The sequence below is a fragment of the Phalangium opilio genome, unplaced genomic scaffold (genome assembly GCF_054372755.1).
Source record: "Phalangium opilio isolate 3A_F unplaced genomic scaffold, DU_Popi_V2 ptg000009l_1, whole genome shotgun sequence".
Classification (NCBI taxonomy): domain Eukaryota; kingdom Metazoa; phylum Arthropoda; class Arachnida; order Opiliones; family Phalangiidae; genus Phalangium; species Phalangium opilio.
The window spans coordinates 8,008,502-8,024,773 of record NW_028324146.1 but is presented as its reverse complement, the minus strand read 5'-3'; the positions used below and the strand labels follow the sequence as shown (position 1 = coordinate 8,024,773).

Sequence of the window (16,272 nt, the reverse complement as noted above, 5' to 3'; positions counted from 1 at the left end):
CATTCCACCATATATTTTGGCCATATGGTATAAAACCGCGATACTACCAATATTCGTCTATGGAGATATCCTCTACATGACGGCAAGCTCTACCTCACTACAAAAGCTACAAACGCTTCAAAACACCGCGGGAAAGATAATCCTTGGCGTGAAGAAACGGACAAACACTAACCTTGTACATACGATTCTATCATGGTCTTTACTAGCAACCCTTCGTAAAGTTCATCTAGCACGCTTTGTCTTTAAATCCAAGAGAGGCCGAGTTCCGACTTACATTCGTCAGATATTCACAGAACTGTGCAACGTACACGGACACAACACGAATTTATATCTAAACCCACAGTAAAAATCGACTATCCTTTAGGAGAGCAGTTTTATGGAATTCTCTACCCATGGATATAAAAAACTCAGCAACATATACAACTATTAAATTAGAACTAGACAAGTACTTTCAATTAGAAGTACAATTATAATCCCATAATTTTATCCTATGTAACTATCTAAATTTAATTTAATTTAACTGACGACTCTTTTGTACATTAGCGACATAGCTAAAAAGAATATCGTCAATAAAGATGACTTTATTATTAGTACGCGATTCCGCTCTTGGGGGGGGGGGATAACGGAGTTGGTCTGATTTTCCATGCCGATGTTGTTCTTTCATTAAATAAAGAAATAAATAGAATATCATACGGTCTTATTTTTCTAAGAAACAATTGAAAAATTATTTCATCTCTGAGGAACATAAATTGAATCAAAGACAAATATTACTTCAGAATAAACTTGACAATAAACCAATTTCACCGCTTTTAATGAAAAACTGAAACATAAATAAGAAGGCTGCAGTCTGATGATTTTTTACAATGATAGAAGTAATGAAAAAAATAAATATTTTAGTACCAATCAGGAATCGTACAGAGACTTTCTTGGAACCTCAAGTTTTATTTATCTTGTAGCGAGAAAGAGGGAATTCTGAAGAGTTCCTCGGTAAGAATCGTTGATGCGAAAGGAGCTTCACTGTAAAAAATGAGCGTGCTTTTGGCATTCAAAAATGGTAGCGACCGTTCAATTTTGAACAAGCCTCTATTGACGCATTCAGATTTAACCAGAAATATTCAATTTTGAACGAGGAGTGTTTTACGCGTTCAAAACTATCCATTAGCATTCGCTTTTGAACAAACTACCGTCATATTGATTAGAACTTAACTATAGCATTCATTTTTGAATAACTTATGTATTACCATTCAAAAATTAATCTTTATCCCATTCAATTTTGAATAACCACCTTGCGCTAATGAAGCGTTCAGTTATGGTAGTTATGGCGTTCTATAGGTTATATAAGTATTAAAAGAAGAGCGTTTTAGACGTTCAAATAACAAATTTTTGCGCATTCAGACGAGGATGTTAATGGCGTTCCAACGAGATTGTTTTTGACACTCAAATGAGAGCGTTATGGGCGTTCAAACGAGTGTGATATAGGCGTTCAAACGAGAGCGTTATGGGCGTTCAAACGAGTGTGATATAGGCGTTCAAACGAGAGCGTTATGGGCGTTCACACGAGAGTGTTTTTGGGGTTTAAACGAGTGTTTTGGCTAGAAAACAACACTATAAGAAAAACAGCGTTCAATGGGTATTCAAAAGTGGGATTGTTCACGAGCTCGAGCCAGCTCGGGTTCGTGACGAACGAGCCGAGTTCGAGCCGAGCCGAGCCGAGCCGCCACTTTTGCGGCTCTATTAATTAACGAGCGTCGAGCGAGCTTTTTTTATGGTCGAGCCGAGCCGAGCCGACAGGCATCGAGCCACTACGACTCGCGAGCCGGCTCGCGAGCTTGGTCACTGATATAGTGCTTCCCTTTTAGTCTTTATTCTCTCCACCAATAGCTTTCCGATGTATTTTTACACGAAATATAGCGTGGGAAAAATCTCTCGTCTCTAACCCTGAGCACATTTTACCGAGCGGGTTTTACTGAACCTCTAAATTCCTAAACATGAGATGGCATTTCGTTCTCAAGTTTGACGTTGGTAGTAGCAATTTTTTTAAAAATGTATATATTAATCGAGCCAGCTTGGCTCGGCTCGATCATTTTCGAGCCGAGCCGAGCTAGAGCCGAGCCAAGACCCAGCTCGACTCGAGTCGAGCCGAGCCGCCGGTTTTTTGAGTCAAGCCGAGCCGAGCTTTTAAAAAGCTCGCTCAGCTCGGCTCGTGAACAGTCCTATTCAAAAGTAAGCGCAATTGTTCATTATTGAACAGTTTGGAAATGTCAGGCGTTCAAATCAGGAAAAGTGTGCAGTATCATCCAAGATCTTGGGTATCAAAACAAAACTTTCAATAATAATCCAATAACATCTCAACAATTTACTGTAACTTGCTTATTTACCCTGAATTAAATATATTATTTGTCTGTATAAACATCATTATATAATAATATCAAAGTAAAGGTTACGGATTATGGTGTATTTCACCAATCCCTTATATTTACATAGGCCTTCAAATCGGTTGATAACGTAAAACGCCTTCAAATCGGTTGATAACGTAAAACGCCTTCAAATCGGTTGATAACGTAAAACGCCTTCAAATCGGTTGATAACGTAAAACATACTCCTTTATAATTGAGGGGAACTTGATAATGAACACGTCCCTTAAAAGTGGAGTCTCTCTTCATAAAATTGAATTATTATTCTACACAACGATTAATATATATGTGTTTCAAGTCCACCCGCCCTGAGAAGATGTACTAGCTTTAAACACATTAGATTTCTTCCTTATCAGTGCCTACATTTAATATAGTTTGGCCTACCATAAGGAATTCAATAATGAAATTTGAAATCGAACTTCTCTATTCAAAATTGAACGCTACTACTGTTAAGTTTCGATGCTTCATCAAACGCTTGTCCACCATGTATTGTTAAATGGTGAACTGCTCAATTTTGAACGTAAGCAATTGAATGTGAACGCTCGATCAAACTATCCGATGTTGCTCAATAATGATTGCAAAAACATACAATATTAAACGTTTAATTTTCAATTTAAATTTGAACAGTTTCGTGCTTAAATTTACACGATATACTAACCTTTTACGTACCGTTCAAATTTGAATGCGTGACCGTTTTATTTTGAACAACAGTGATCTGTTCAAATTTGAACGCAAAGAAACTATTCAAATTTGAACGTTAAAGCGTACCACCACAGTGTTGGGGCTATGCACGTCTAAGCATTCAAAGATGAATCTCACTTTTTTACAGTGTTGTATCATTCATCTTTATTTGTGGTGTTGAGCTTAACAAAGTACCCGCCCACATATCGAAATTTCACCATTTAATAAATTAACCGATAACTACGTATTTGTATGAAATTGAAAACCATAATCTTCTTGGTATACTCCTATTGGATAGAATCCCGTTGGACCGAATTCAGATTTGTGCAATTGTAGCCAAATTTAAAACAATTTATAGCCCAAAGAGCGATTTTCTGCTGAATGGGAATATTTATATGGAAGAGCTTTCGACTGAATGGGATGGGTTTACACATAAAATCATAGCGTTTTCCATGAGTTGCCGAGATCCAGTAGCGCAATGAATAGAGTAAGTTGGATGATCGAAGAAGTTAAGCAGCATCGAGCGCCGTCATAATTTGGGAGGGAGATCTCTTAAAGGTAAGGTTGGGTTAGAGTTAGGTTACTAATATTTCAGAAGAAAAACTAAAATGTTACGCCTTTTCCAAAATATTGAAGATTATCTTCATTGACCATCCAAATTAATATGCCTCTTCCAAAGATTATGTTAGGTTAGTAATATTTTATAAAAAAAAACTAAATTGTTACGCCTTTTCCAAAATATTAAAGTTTATCTTCATTGACTTTCCAAATTAATATACCTGTTCCAACTTCCAAAGGTTAGACTAGTAATAGTTTATAAAAAATCTAAAATGTTACGCCTTTTCCAAAATATTGATGTTTATCTTCATTGACTATCCAAATTAATATACCTTTTCCAAAGGTTAGACTAGTAATAGTTTATAAAAAAACTAAAATGTTACGCCTTTTCCAAAATATTGAAGTTTATCTTCATTGACTTTCCAAATTAATATGCCTTTTCCAAAGATTAGGTTAGGCTAGTAATATTGAAAAAAAAACAACTAAAATGTTACGCCTTTTCCAAAATATTGAAGTTTATCTCCATTGACATTCCAAATTAATATGCCTTTCCCAAAGATTAGGTTAGAATAGTAATATTTATAAAAAACTAAAATGTTAGCCTTTTCCAAAATATTGAAGTTCATCTTCATTGACTTTCCAAATTAATATGCCATTTCCAAAAAAATTACATTTTATATTCACTTCCGATATAACTTTACTCCTTTTTGAATAATATTGTTCTTTATTTTTGTACTAAGATATTCGCATTACAAATGAAACCAATAGCTCTGATCATTCGAATAAATACTTACTTAAAAAACAACAATTTGACAATAAACCAGAAATGAAAGGAAAATTCATGATTGGAAAACCGACCAAATTGCGGTATTCGGTCCAACGGGATTCGGTCGAACAAGACATTCGATCTAATGGGATTCGACCCAATGGTAGACAATCATTTTCTTACCTGATCCATCTGTATTGACGGTAAAATCTCACTACCTTCTCCTTTGCCAACGTTATTGAAAGCGGTAATTCGGAAAACGTATCGCGCTCCACAATGTAAATGACTGACCACGTGATGCCTCATGACTCCAGGAAGTTTCGTTTCCGTCCAAACGCCAGACTCTTTCCGAAAACGCAGTATGAATCCTAAATGAAATGAATCACTCAATTTTTAAAAAATAAGAAATTAGCGAGAAATGGTTAAAATTATAAAATTAAAAAATTATAAATTATTTGGTTATGGTAATGCGGAAAGACGAAGGAGAACGACTTATTGTAATTTCACTGGTCTAGCCTTTTTATACTACCATACAGATCATCTAGCAGAATGACTCCCTTTACCTAATTTCTTCGTATAAGAAGGATCCGTTTTATAGACCTAGGAAGTATAATTAATATTTTTATTGTACCATCCCATTGCTTACGACATTCGTAAAAAGGACCAAAATTTTCCTCCTCACTAAGGAAATGCTCCTGAAATACTGAAGGAAATCTGCAATGGAAGGATGTAGCTCTCGAGTCAAGGGGAGTGTTCACTAATATCCTGGGTTCTATTAAATGTTTTTAGTTCAAAGCGAAAACTGTTTTTGTTTCAGTCACATTCAGCTATTCCCACTTCATCATCTCTTTCCTCGGAATGTTAAGCATAGTCTTATAAAACATCTGTACTTGGATCGTCTCCAATTCGATAACTCAAACCACAGAGCAGATGAAAAGATTACGAATTTTTCCACTGCTTTCGCCCAAATCTGTTCTAAACTCGAAACGCCAAAAACACCGCTCCATTCCTTATGGGGCTAAGGTCGGGACTATTAAACAAGTTGCCTAACAGGGAGGATTTCGAATTGGAACCTTTAAGTCCATTACTTCTCATACTAGACGTCATTAACTACTATCGTTATGACATCACAGTCATACTGATACGTACTAAAATCCCAATTCATTGAAACTCAAAGTACTCCAATAGGTCTATATGAGACAACCCTCATTTTTCGTCTATTTCTTAAGAACATTGGCGTAAATTCCTCTTCATCTCTCAACACCAATAAGAATAATCTACTGAACAGAGATTTTCGAACACGCAGAGTGTTATACTTCTCAAAATAAACTCCTTAACTTCTGCTAACACTCGTGTTAATTATTAGAAAAAGGTTCGTACCACCAGGAGTTCATAATAACCCCCACCCTTCGGGGGGGGAGTATGAAACTGGTCATAGAGCTAATGGTAAAAATCGCGAACAACAAGATTCTGTCGTTGCGCATAGAAAGGATTAGCCTGTTTATGGACATACAACCTTACAGTATATCGTATATCTATGCTCCTTGGTTTTCGTTCCGTTGGCTGGGATTTCCGTCGAAAAGAAAAAAAACGATATGGTGGACGTAGAAACACGTTGCAATTCTTGTATTAAAGATACTGCGAATAAATTTGTCCAAACCGTTTTAATTTAACCTCGGAATTCTCACTCACACATATCACAACAAAACATTATTGAGGATCGTTTAAATGTTTTGTAGAAAACTAGAAACCCCGACTAAAAGCCAACTTCTTAGCCAAGGCTTAATTTACACCATTCCGACAGAAGCAGACGTGAGCCATTTTCGCTCGCAAATTGAGAAGATAGTGCTAAACCGGAAGTGTGTAAGTTAATGCGCGTGGGCGCTAAAAAATGGGGTAACTATTTCTTTGGGAGTTAAGCGGTGTATGAATCCGCTGAGCTTTACGGCGAAACTTTGTTGTTACGGGCTTTTTAACCAGTTTCGTACTTCGGGTTATTATGAACTCCTCGTACCACTTATTGGAGTTGTATAATAAAACGGTAGTTTATTTAACTCAATTTATTTACATAGAAAGACCGCGTGGGTCGCGTCGTTAACATTAAAAAAGGTTCTTGTCTATACCGGGCTTAGCAATTAACTAACTTTAATTAGGGCTGTGCGAATACTTGAATTTTCGAATAGTATTCGTTTTATTCGAATCGATTATTCGATTCGACGAATCGAATTTGCCATTTGGAGAAAAACGAGTATTCGAATCACGAAACGATTATTCGAAAAGAAATTCGAATAACCGATTTAAATACGAATACAGCTCCCTAAACCGAGTAATCGTTTCTAAAGGCTTAAATTCGAATAGAAAACGAGTATTCGATTGGAAATGGGAGGAACTGTGGTCACATGACATGTATGAAGCCGTTTTGTTTATGGAATTACAACGTGATTGAGCAGTTTGCGATGTTTTGTTTTTCTCTCACGAAATACTCAGTCTTAGCGTAGGAACCAGAGAGAAAGGAAAAATTCAATTCTATGGGGGAACTACAATATTTTTAGACTGCTACGTGTATTTAGGAAACGATTAATCGTTTTGAAAAGAATATTCGTCTGATAAAACCGAGTATTAAAAATTTCGAGTACTCTTTTAAAAAACTAGTACTGCTATAGGTGTATTTAGAAAACGATTAATCGTTTTGAAACGAATATTCGTCTGGTAAAACCGATTAATCGAAAAAAACGAGTACTCGAACCAGTCTTTTTGAAAAACGAGTAATATTCGATTGAACGAGTACTCGATTCGGATTTCGAATAAGAGATTTACTATTCGATTCGGTTTGAAAAAGCACTATTCGCACAGCCCTAACTTTAATATACAGCCGTTATGGCTTTTTATACACATAGATAAGAGAGCCAGAGCTGTGCTAATTAATTAGTTAGCTAATTGAATTTCTAATTAATTAGCAACATTTACTAATTGAAAATGGTAATTGAATTTTAATTACCTTGTGCTAATTGAGAAGTAATTCTAATTAATTAGTATGAATCGGAAAGGTAATTATCTAATTAAAATTTAATTAGATTTAGGATTAACTAATTAGCCAATTGGATTTGCAATTAATCCTTTACGCCAATTTGTTGTAAAAAATCGAGGAATTAACTCTTGATTCATCTATTTGAATATGAAAAAGCCTTATTATATCGATGAGGAAACCTTAGTGCTACTCTAAATTTTTCAGCTCCTCAAATATGAGAGAATACTAGTACTAGTAGAAAATTTCGTAGTTCGCAGCTGCTCCATTTCGAAATTTCGACTGTTTTACCTACTCGAATTAATAGCAGTGCGCATGTATTTACTACTCAGGAGTCCATTATAGGAACTGTGGCAAGAAAATGAAGAAATGAGAAAAATTTTAACATGACGGAAGGCTCGAGGCTCGTCTCATTTTTCGAGAATAATTCATGGCTTCCGTACCCGTTTTTCAATGGCATTAAAACATCACCAAAGTACTAAATCCATGGGCACTTTTAAACTTTTATATTTACTTATGGTTTCTTTTTTTCCTTAATTAGAAAATAGTAATTCTAATTAATTAGTTTGATAAATAAATGTCTAATTTCTAATTGAATTGAATTAGTTTCTATGTCTAATTGCTAATTTGCTAATTAATTAGTACATAAATATTTCCCTAATTGCTAATTTACTAATTAATTAGTTCATAAATATTTCCCTAATTGCTAATTCTAATTCAATTAGTTGTCAGCTAATTAGCACAGCTCTGTCCTTTACGCCAATTTGTTGTAAAAAATCGAGGAATTAACTCTTGATTCATCTATTTGAATATGAAAAAGCCTTATTATATCGATGAGGAAACCTTAGTGCTACTCTAAATTTTTCAGCTCCTCAAATATGAGAGAATACTAGTACTAGTAGAAAATTTCGTAGTTCGCAGCTGCTCCATTTCGAAATTTCGACTGTTTTACCTACTCGAATTAATAGCAGTGCGCATGTATTTACTACTCAGGAGTCCATTATAGGAACTGTGGCAAGAAAATGAAGAAATGAGAAAAATTTTAACATGACGGAAGGCTCGAGGCTCGTCTCATTTTTCGAGAATAATTCATGGCTTCCGTACCCGTTTTTCAATGGCATCAAAACATCACCAAAGTACTAAATCCATGGGCACTTTTAAACTTTTATATTTACTTATGGTTTCTTTTTTTCCTTAATTAGAAAATAGTAATTCTAATTAATTAGTTTGATAAATAAATGTCTAATTTCTAATTGAATTGAATTAGTTTCTATGTCTAATTGCTAATTTGCTAATTAATTAGTACATAAATATTTCCCTAATTGCTAATTTACTAATTAATTAGTTCATAAATATTTCCCTAATTGCTAATTCTAATTCAATTAGTTGTCAGCTAATTAGCACAGCTCTGTAAGAGACTAATCTATACGTCATGTGGAGCTGACTGAGCTTATCTAACATTACATCACAGGAGTCACATCAGTATTATCCACTTCCAGGAGACGGCGATGGAAGTGGGCGTGGTAATGTTAAGTATTGACGAGACACAGTTAAGATTAAAAGTCATTTATTCTTGTGAGAGTTCCTCTACGCGTCTACATAAACTCTGCCCGATCTGGGCATCGAAATTCCTTTATTATTGATCTATTATCATACATATGTTTTTTAACTATTCTTATCTAACATCTTTCTTTTCCGATTATTTGAGATTTGACCAGTTAATCTAAGTCTAAGATTTACATCAGGTTTGCTAGCTTAACTACTTCATTTCTACATTAATTTCTTGAATGCCACTGGTATTCATTGGCATAACGTTGCGGCGGTCTGACGTTTCTTCTGGGACGATCTCGTTCGGTTAACGTCGGAAATGGTGGGATGGTATCTGGCATTGGCGATGGTGGTATTTCTCTTGGCAAAGGTTGCGAGCCCCGAGGGATTTCGTTAGTTCTGGTTTTGGCCCTCTGGTTTCCCGTGTCTTGCGGCTGGCCCCGATTGTCGTCTGCTACAGTGCGTCCTATGTGTCGAATTGAAGTCGCTGCTGGAAGGATTTCTCTAATGTCCCTCGGCGTGTTAGTGGTAGCTGTCCTGAACGTTGCCTCCTTGGTCTGGTTTGGCTGCGTGGCATGATTCGGCTGAGGTATCGGACGCAATTGGTGTCGAGTTCAACGAATAATACCGCCGTTCTCACTCTGGATTTCATACGAATGGGGTTCTTCGGCTTTGTTGATTATCACGCCTTTTCCCCAGTTCCGTGGTCCTATGTAGTGATAGACTGCTGTGCCAATCCTTAACAGAAGTGGTTCGGGTGTGCGCGACGGACGGTAATTGTTGCTCATTCGTTCTTGACGCTCTCGAAGTTCGTATCTTATATGTTGGGTTGGGAAGTGGGGCCGCAATGGTCCTGTTGATGTTGTGAGATGGTTACGTATCTGGTGGCCCATTAGCATTTCGGCTGAGGATGGTAAGTTTCCAATCGGCGTCGTGCGATATTCCATTAGAATGTTTTCGATGTCTTTTCCCTCCGCGCGACCTTTTATAATCATATTCTTAATCGTTTGGATTGTGCGCTCCGCCATGCCATTTGACTTTGGGTGATAAGGACTGCAGGTCACGTGTTGGACTCCCCATTGCTGCAGGAATTGGTGAAATGCGCTTTGAATTGTATGGGGGTCCATTGTCGGAGACGAGTTTCATCGGGGCGCCGTGTCGTACAAAATGGCCGTTTATGAATTTGATCATTGCTTCTGTGTTTGTCGATGGTACTTCCGCTGCTTCCACGAATTTCGAGATGTAATCGACCAAAAATGGGTAGTTTCGGTTTCCCACATGAAAGATGTCTGAGCCAACAACCTCCCACGGTCTTTTAGGTAGTTCTTGCGGTTGCAGGGGAAGTGGTGTGTTCGCTCGTTCTCTTTTTTGGCATATCGTGCAATGTTTGCTAAATTCGGTCAGGTCAGTCGTCATGTTGGGCCAGTATAAGTGTTGCCGTGCTCGGGCAATACACGCGTTGATTCCCTGATGCGCTCCAGGTATTTGCTGCATTGTTTCCCTTCGCAGCGTGTCCGGAACATAAAGCCGGTCTCTCCGAAATAGAAGATTATCCATTTCATGTAACTCGTCCTGAATTGCCCAAAACGTTCTGAGAGGCGTATGTAGTTTCGTTATTGTCGCAGGCCACCCCTGGCGGATGTACATTTTCAGCGTTTGGCTCGTAGGGTCTTGGTCCGTGGCCTCTTGAAATCTCTCCGCCTTCCATGGCGATAGCGCCGTTTCATGGACTACTACGAATGGACCTTCTAGGTCTGAACTGTCGATGTCATTCTCCTTGCGCGGTGCCCTGGATAATGTGTCTGCGATGTGTAGTTGGGCTCCCGGGACGTAAATCATCTTCAGGTTATATCGTGAAAGTTTCAAGACCAAACGCTGAATACGCGGAGATAAGAGGTGGTAAGGTTTATGTATGATCGAGTCCAATGGACGATGATCTGTTTCCACTGTGAAGGTCGTCCCTGTGATGTAGTAGTGGAATCTTTCACAGGCGTACAACACTCCCAGCAATTCTCTTTCTATCGGTGCGTAGTTTTGCTGTGTTTGCGTGAAGGATGTAGAGGCGTATTCCACTGCTGTCTGGTCTTGGAGCAGGACTGCGCCGACGCCTATGCTGCTGTCCACGCTGATCGTGATTGGACATTTTGGGTTAAAGAATACCAGTACTGGGGCAGCCGTTATGATTTGTTTCAATTTGTTGAAGGTGCCTTCCGCATTGGAGTCCCAAGTGAATGTAACGCCATTCTTAAGTAGTGCACGTAACGGTGCCGCTTCCGACGAGTGCTGTGGGAGGAACTTGGCCACGAATTTCACCATCCCCAGAAACCTCTGTGGTGCTGTTCTTTCCGTCGGTGAAGGTATGGCTTGTATGGCAGTGATTTTAGATGGGGCTATGGCCAATCCCTTAGGCGTTACGGTTAATCCCAAGTATGTGATCTCTCGCGATGCCAATTGCATTTTCTCTGAGCTGAATATCAAGCCGTTTTGTCTCGCTCTTTCAAGGACTGCCACTATCTCTCTGTTGTGCGTGTGTGCTCGGGTAGCAACCAAGAAATCATCCGTTGAGACGTGCGTGTTTGGGAAATTGGAAGGGTATATATCGTGCATGATCCGTTGAAAGACTGATGAAGACGTGCATATCCTCAAAGCCAATCGTCGGAACCGGAACCGTCCAAATGGGGTTGCGAATGTGCAAAGTCTTGAACTGTCTTCATCTAGTTCCACCTGCCAAAACGCGCTTTGGGCGTCGAAGACCGTGAAGACTTCAGCTCCGTGCAGTTTGGCAAAGATTTCTTGTGCCGTTGGTGTGGGATAAGGCTCTCGTTTAACCGCTCGATTCAAGTTCCATGTGTCCAAGCAAATTCGTAGTCGTGTTTCGTCGTTCTCGCCCTGTCCTTCTTTTGGTGGTTTCTGGACGACGACCGTCGGGTGCACCCACTCTGTTGGCTCCGATACCGGCGTAATGATGCCCAAATTGGTAAGGCGGTCTAATTCCTTGCGTACTCCAGCCTGCAGCGCATATGGAATCTGGCGTGGCGCACATATAGTTGGAGTGGCGTTTGGCTTCAGTCGAACAATTGCGAGCCTTAGTCTTCAAATCCGTGAGGAATTCGGAGAATGGCTGATGGGATCCCTGGAATATAGTGAAAAATTGATACTGGTAGGCGACGATATCCTTATACGGTTCATAGTAGTCGTCGAAGGCAGCGAGCACTTGGGTCAATGTAAGCGTTCCACCCTCAGGCAGGGGTATTTCAAATGTGTTGTAAATCCTCCGTCCTGCCGCTCCTAAGATATGTAAAAATATCGCTATTTGGGTTGCATGGTTCTCCTGTGATAGCTTGGCTGCCATGGCGTCTATCTTGAAACTTTCTCAGTATTCGGCCCATTCTGCCGCTGGGTTGGTTTCGCTCGGGTTAAACGGCGCGGGGCTGGCGTAGTGCGTGGTCGTCATCGTGACACGACGGAACGGACGGTCGGCTCGTGAAGGGGGACGAATTACTTGGGAAGCGATGGGCAGGGTACGTAAACTTCTGACACCATGTTAAGTATTGACGAGACACAGTTAAGATTAAAAGTCATTTATTCTTCTGAGAGTTCCTCTACGCGTCTACATAAACTCTGCCCGATCTGGGCATCGAAATTCCTTTATATACAGTGAGATATTTTTTAGCTTTGATCTATTATCATACATATGTTTTTTAACTATTCTTATCTAACAGGTAAAAGATGACGTTAAATTCGGTGCACTAGGAGGATCTACAATTGGAGTAGAACATCAGCACTTGGAGGATTGAAATACTTGTAAATTGCATAACTGACCGTTTTCGAATGTTTGGACAATAACTTCGTCTGAAGGTGGACCAGCACCCTGGGCATTATAAGCTTGAACGATGACGCTGTATTCGATGAATCGTTTCAGGTTAGACAATAAGCACTGGTCCGACTCGAGGGTCTTGTAGACGTACGTGTCTGTCATGCCTCTCATTTTGTACCCAACGTAGTAACCTTTAATTTCTCCGTAATGCAAATCACGTCGCGGACTCGCGGTGCCTGAAACAGTTCATATATGGTTAAAAGAATTATAAAAGGGCAAAACAACTATTTCAAACGCTTTAGGGGGATAAAAAAACATCTAAACATAAAATTAACTTCCACGTCCTACAATTTCATGCAAGTTTCAAAGCTGCATAGAACAAAAAATTTAAAACGTCAAAGACGAAAGAAAAAATTAATGAAAGATTTAGGCTTCAAAATTTGTACGTCAAATATAACTTAATGTCATCATTGTTTTGTCTAAAGCGCGTTTTCACGTGACGTACTCGTTTTCCCTTCAGTTTCTAAAATTATTTACTAAGCGTTTAAACATTTATCATGCCTTGGTAAAATCAATGATTCGAAAATAACCAAATTGTTACCAGCACTTATATTAGAAAAACATTTATTACGACTTGTCAATCTTCTTCGTGGGTTGTAACGGTAATGGTGGTTCTGTATTCACTTCGACCAATGCCGTTAATGGCGGTGACGCGGAAACTGTATTGAAACACCGGATAGAGGCCATTTACCACCACGTCCGATTCCCCGCCAGGTACGGATGCATTGAAAGCTCGGGTGTGCCAATTATCTGAACAATATGAGACAAAAACCCAATTATAGGGACCATCCGTACATTGATTATATCGTTTTTAGCCACATCGTATGATGAACATCTACGATGTGGGTCTTAGTTTGACCTGGCCTGTTGTTGGCGGTGGTGGTGGTAGTGTTGGTGATAGTGGCGTCGTGAAAGAGAACTGCCTTAGGCAGTATAGTATTTTTCGCTTGTCATTGAAGGGAGAGTGAATGGGAGAGAATTGTTATGAGGTGATATTTTTCGTTCGTGTATTTTAAAAGGAAGGGAAAAGCTCCGAAGCGAAAAGCAAAGATAGGTCTCGATATCTCTTATACTTTTTTATGGGCAAAGGATGTGGGTTGGCTTCAGCTGGCCCAAGATAGTTGGTGTTCATTGGCGAGCCGAGAGATAAAAGCTGCTCCAAATGGCTCTTCTTTAGATTTCCAAATCGAGGATACGATCTCCTCATTACCTTCTTTCCTTTCGCTAAAATACGTTTACGCTATTTGTCCATTCTTCTTTTTCACCCAAACCTTTTAGATTCTCGCCCGAAATAAGCCACTCCATGGAGATAATAAATCCAATCCGAGCCTTACTGCCGTAGTTATTTTTTTTCAAGAATTAAAGTAACGCATTAAAAACAAATTTGATAAGCATTTACCATTGTTTTCCGTATAAGGCAAGGGTTTGTTCCCAGAGGGGTTTAGTAATATAAAGGAAAAAGGTCAACTCTAAACGCAAAATGGTTCCAATACTACTCCTTGGTTCATTGCATGTGCTTCACCAGGGGTCGTTCGAACTATGGCCAGTTTCCATTGGGAAATAACTAGTTGGTCAGCGGAAAGAAACAACGTGAATTACACGCTTTTATTTCCTGAAATTTTTTTCCAATAGGGTCTTCTAGTTTGTAATGAAAACCAATTCTAGAAATGGGTTATTTTTGTCTTCGGAATTATTAGGACATTGCCAATCTTGTTTCTTCTTGAATGAAAGTCTGGCGTGGCTGAGGTAAAAAGACAGATCTAAAGAAAGTCTGAAACAAGAGTAAAGAAGAGTCCGTAATGATCTGGCGGGCCGCGCATTATTCACATTCCATTCGAATTTCTGCTAAATTTATCTAAAGTGATGAGATACGAAAAATACTCTTGAAGTTGTTACAGAAGTGAAATGGATTCTGCATAATAAATGCTTACGCAAAGTAGAAGAATTCACATAAAACCAAAAATCACAATTGTTTTGGGGGTAGTTTTAAATTTGGTAGTTTTAAAATATTCCTGAACTATTATTTCGACTACGCGATAAGATTGAAAGTTAGATGGCAGAGCTAATATTTAGGATGAAAAGATCCAATGTATTTTCTACCAGCGCCTGTAGACATGTTTACACTGCTGCACAGTTATGTATAGTACAGGGTAAAACAGATACACACGCGCTAAGTTTAAAAGAAGGCAATACATTTACCCGCAATCCCCTTCAAGTTAGAGACTTCGATAATATCAGGAATGTATGGAGGGGCTGGAATGGCTAAGGGGGCTCTCGTTGTACCCTTGAGAAGTGTAGCTCCTCCTTCTACGTCTGTTTAGCTGTCTACCGAAGGCGAAAAATGTCATGACTTGTTGAAAAAGGCATGGCAGAAGTGACCTTTTAGATTTTTTAAAGTTAAATGCGCTGATTCGCCGCCGTTCACGTTCACATTCGATTCTCTCAGCCTAGGCAGAGGACCTAGGGTAGAGGGTGGAGAATTATAGCAAACAAGGTTTTTGGCAGACAATGAATGAATGAAAATCATCCCTGTCCTTTTCCATTGAGAATTAAATTTTAAGTAGCGTGAAGAGCACGCGGGCTGGTACCATGCTCGCATACAAACACATGAATATTTTTAATAAACCCATGAATATGTTTTTTCTAATTGTTTTGGAGAATATATTGTAAAGTAACTAACGTTAAGATTTAGCGTTACAATACATTCCTGATAATATAGATAATATGCCCCACAGCTGTTTACTTCTCTGAACGACAATAATAAACTGCTACAAGTTGGAAAACCAAAATAAACCTCTCCGAGTCAAGACGCTATTAAGAGGTTTTTCTTAAACAATTAAATAAACGTAATTGATATTAATTATTTTAATCGTCATTAATTTACCTTAATTCTAGTTGAATCGTTTTAAGAAACGTTATTCCTAAAATCATTTGAAACATAGCTATTGTTGACGTTTGAATTCAAGGGAATGCCTCTTTAACAACTTTTGAAAGGCGATTGATTCACAATAAATGGCAAGAAAGGTCACAATTGCGTGAGCCTTTGGTGGAAGCCCTGCCATTGGGAGTCTAGACATCTCTCGCAACCCTCGCCGATCGCCGCCGTACTTCTTAACGCCAACAATGGGAGTAAAAGCCAAAAATTGCTTTTTGCGAACACGTTTGCACCGATTTACCAACTGCGAACGCATACACACAGAGACGTCCAGTGTAATACCTCTCCGTGACTTCATCGTCGCTCGGAGAGGTAAAAAATGCAAAACCGAATGTATAGCGTATAACAATAACAAAAAATATCCTAATGATTCGGATTTGGGATAGCGACTATGATGTCAACAGAAGTTATCTGGAAAATCAATAATAATGGGAAAAAGCTTGAAGTTCCAAGTCGCATAACGTTCCA

At 38.8% G+C, this 16,272-nt stretch overlaps 1 protein-coding gene across 2 annotated transcripts; it reads right to left on the bottom strand.

The window, feature by feature from the left end:
* Positions 1–12,558: 12,558 nt before the first annotated feature.
* On the bottom strand, positions 12,559–13,798 carry LOC149713652 (cell adhesion molecule DSCAML1-like). 2 transcript variants are annotated; one of them, XM_089843917.1, is made up of 3 exons: positions 13,441–13,798; positions 12,815–13,045; positions 12,559–12,751 (listed from the first exon to the last, which is right to left on the bottom strand). In XM_089843917.1, exons 2-3 carry the CDS (start codon positions 12,978–12,980, stop codon positions 12,708–12,710), a joined length of 210 nt encoding a protein of 69 aa, XP_089700043.1. In that variant the 5' UTR covers positions 12,981–13,045; positions 13,441–13,798; the 3' UTR covers positions 12,559–12,707. The 2 variants fall into 2 exon arrangements, with proteins under 2 accessions (XP_089700043.1, XP_089700041.1); XM_089843915.1 differs by having other exon boundaries at positions 12,815–13,798.
* Positions 13,799–16,272: the final 2,474 nt, after the last annotated feature.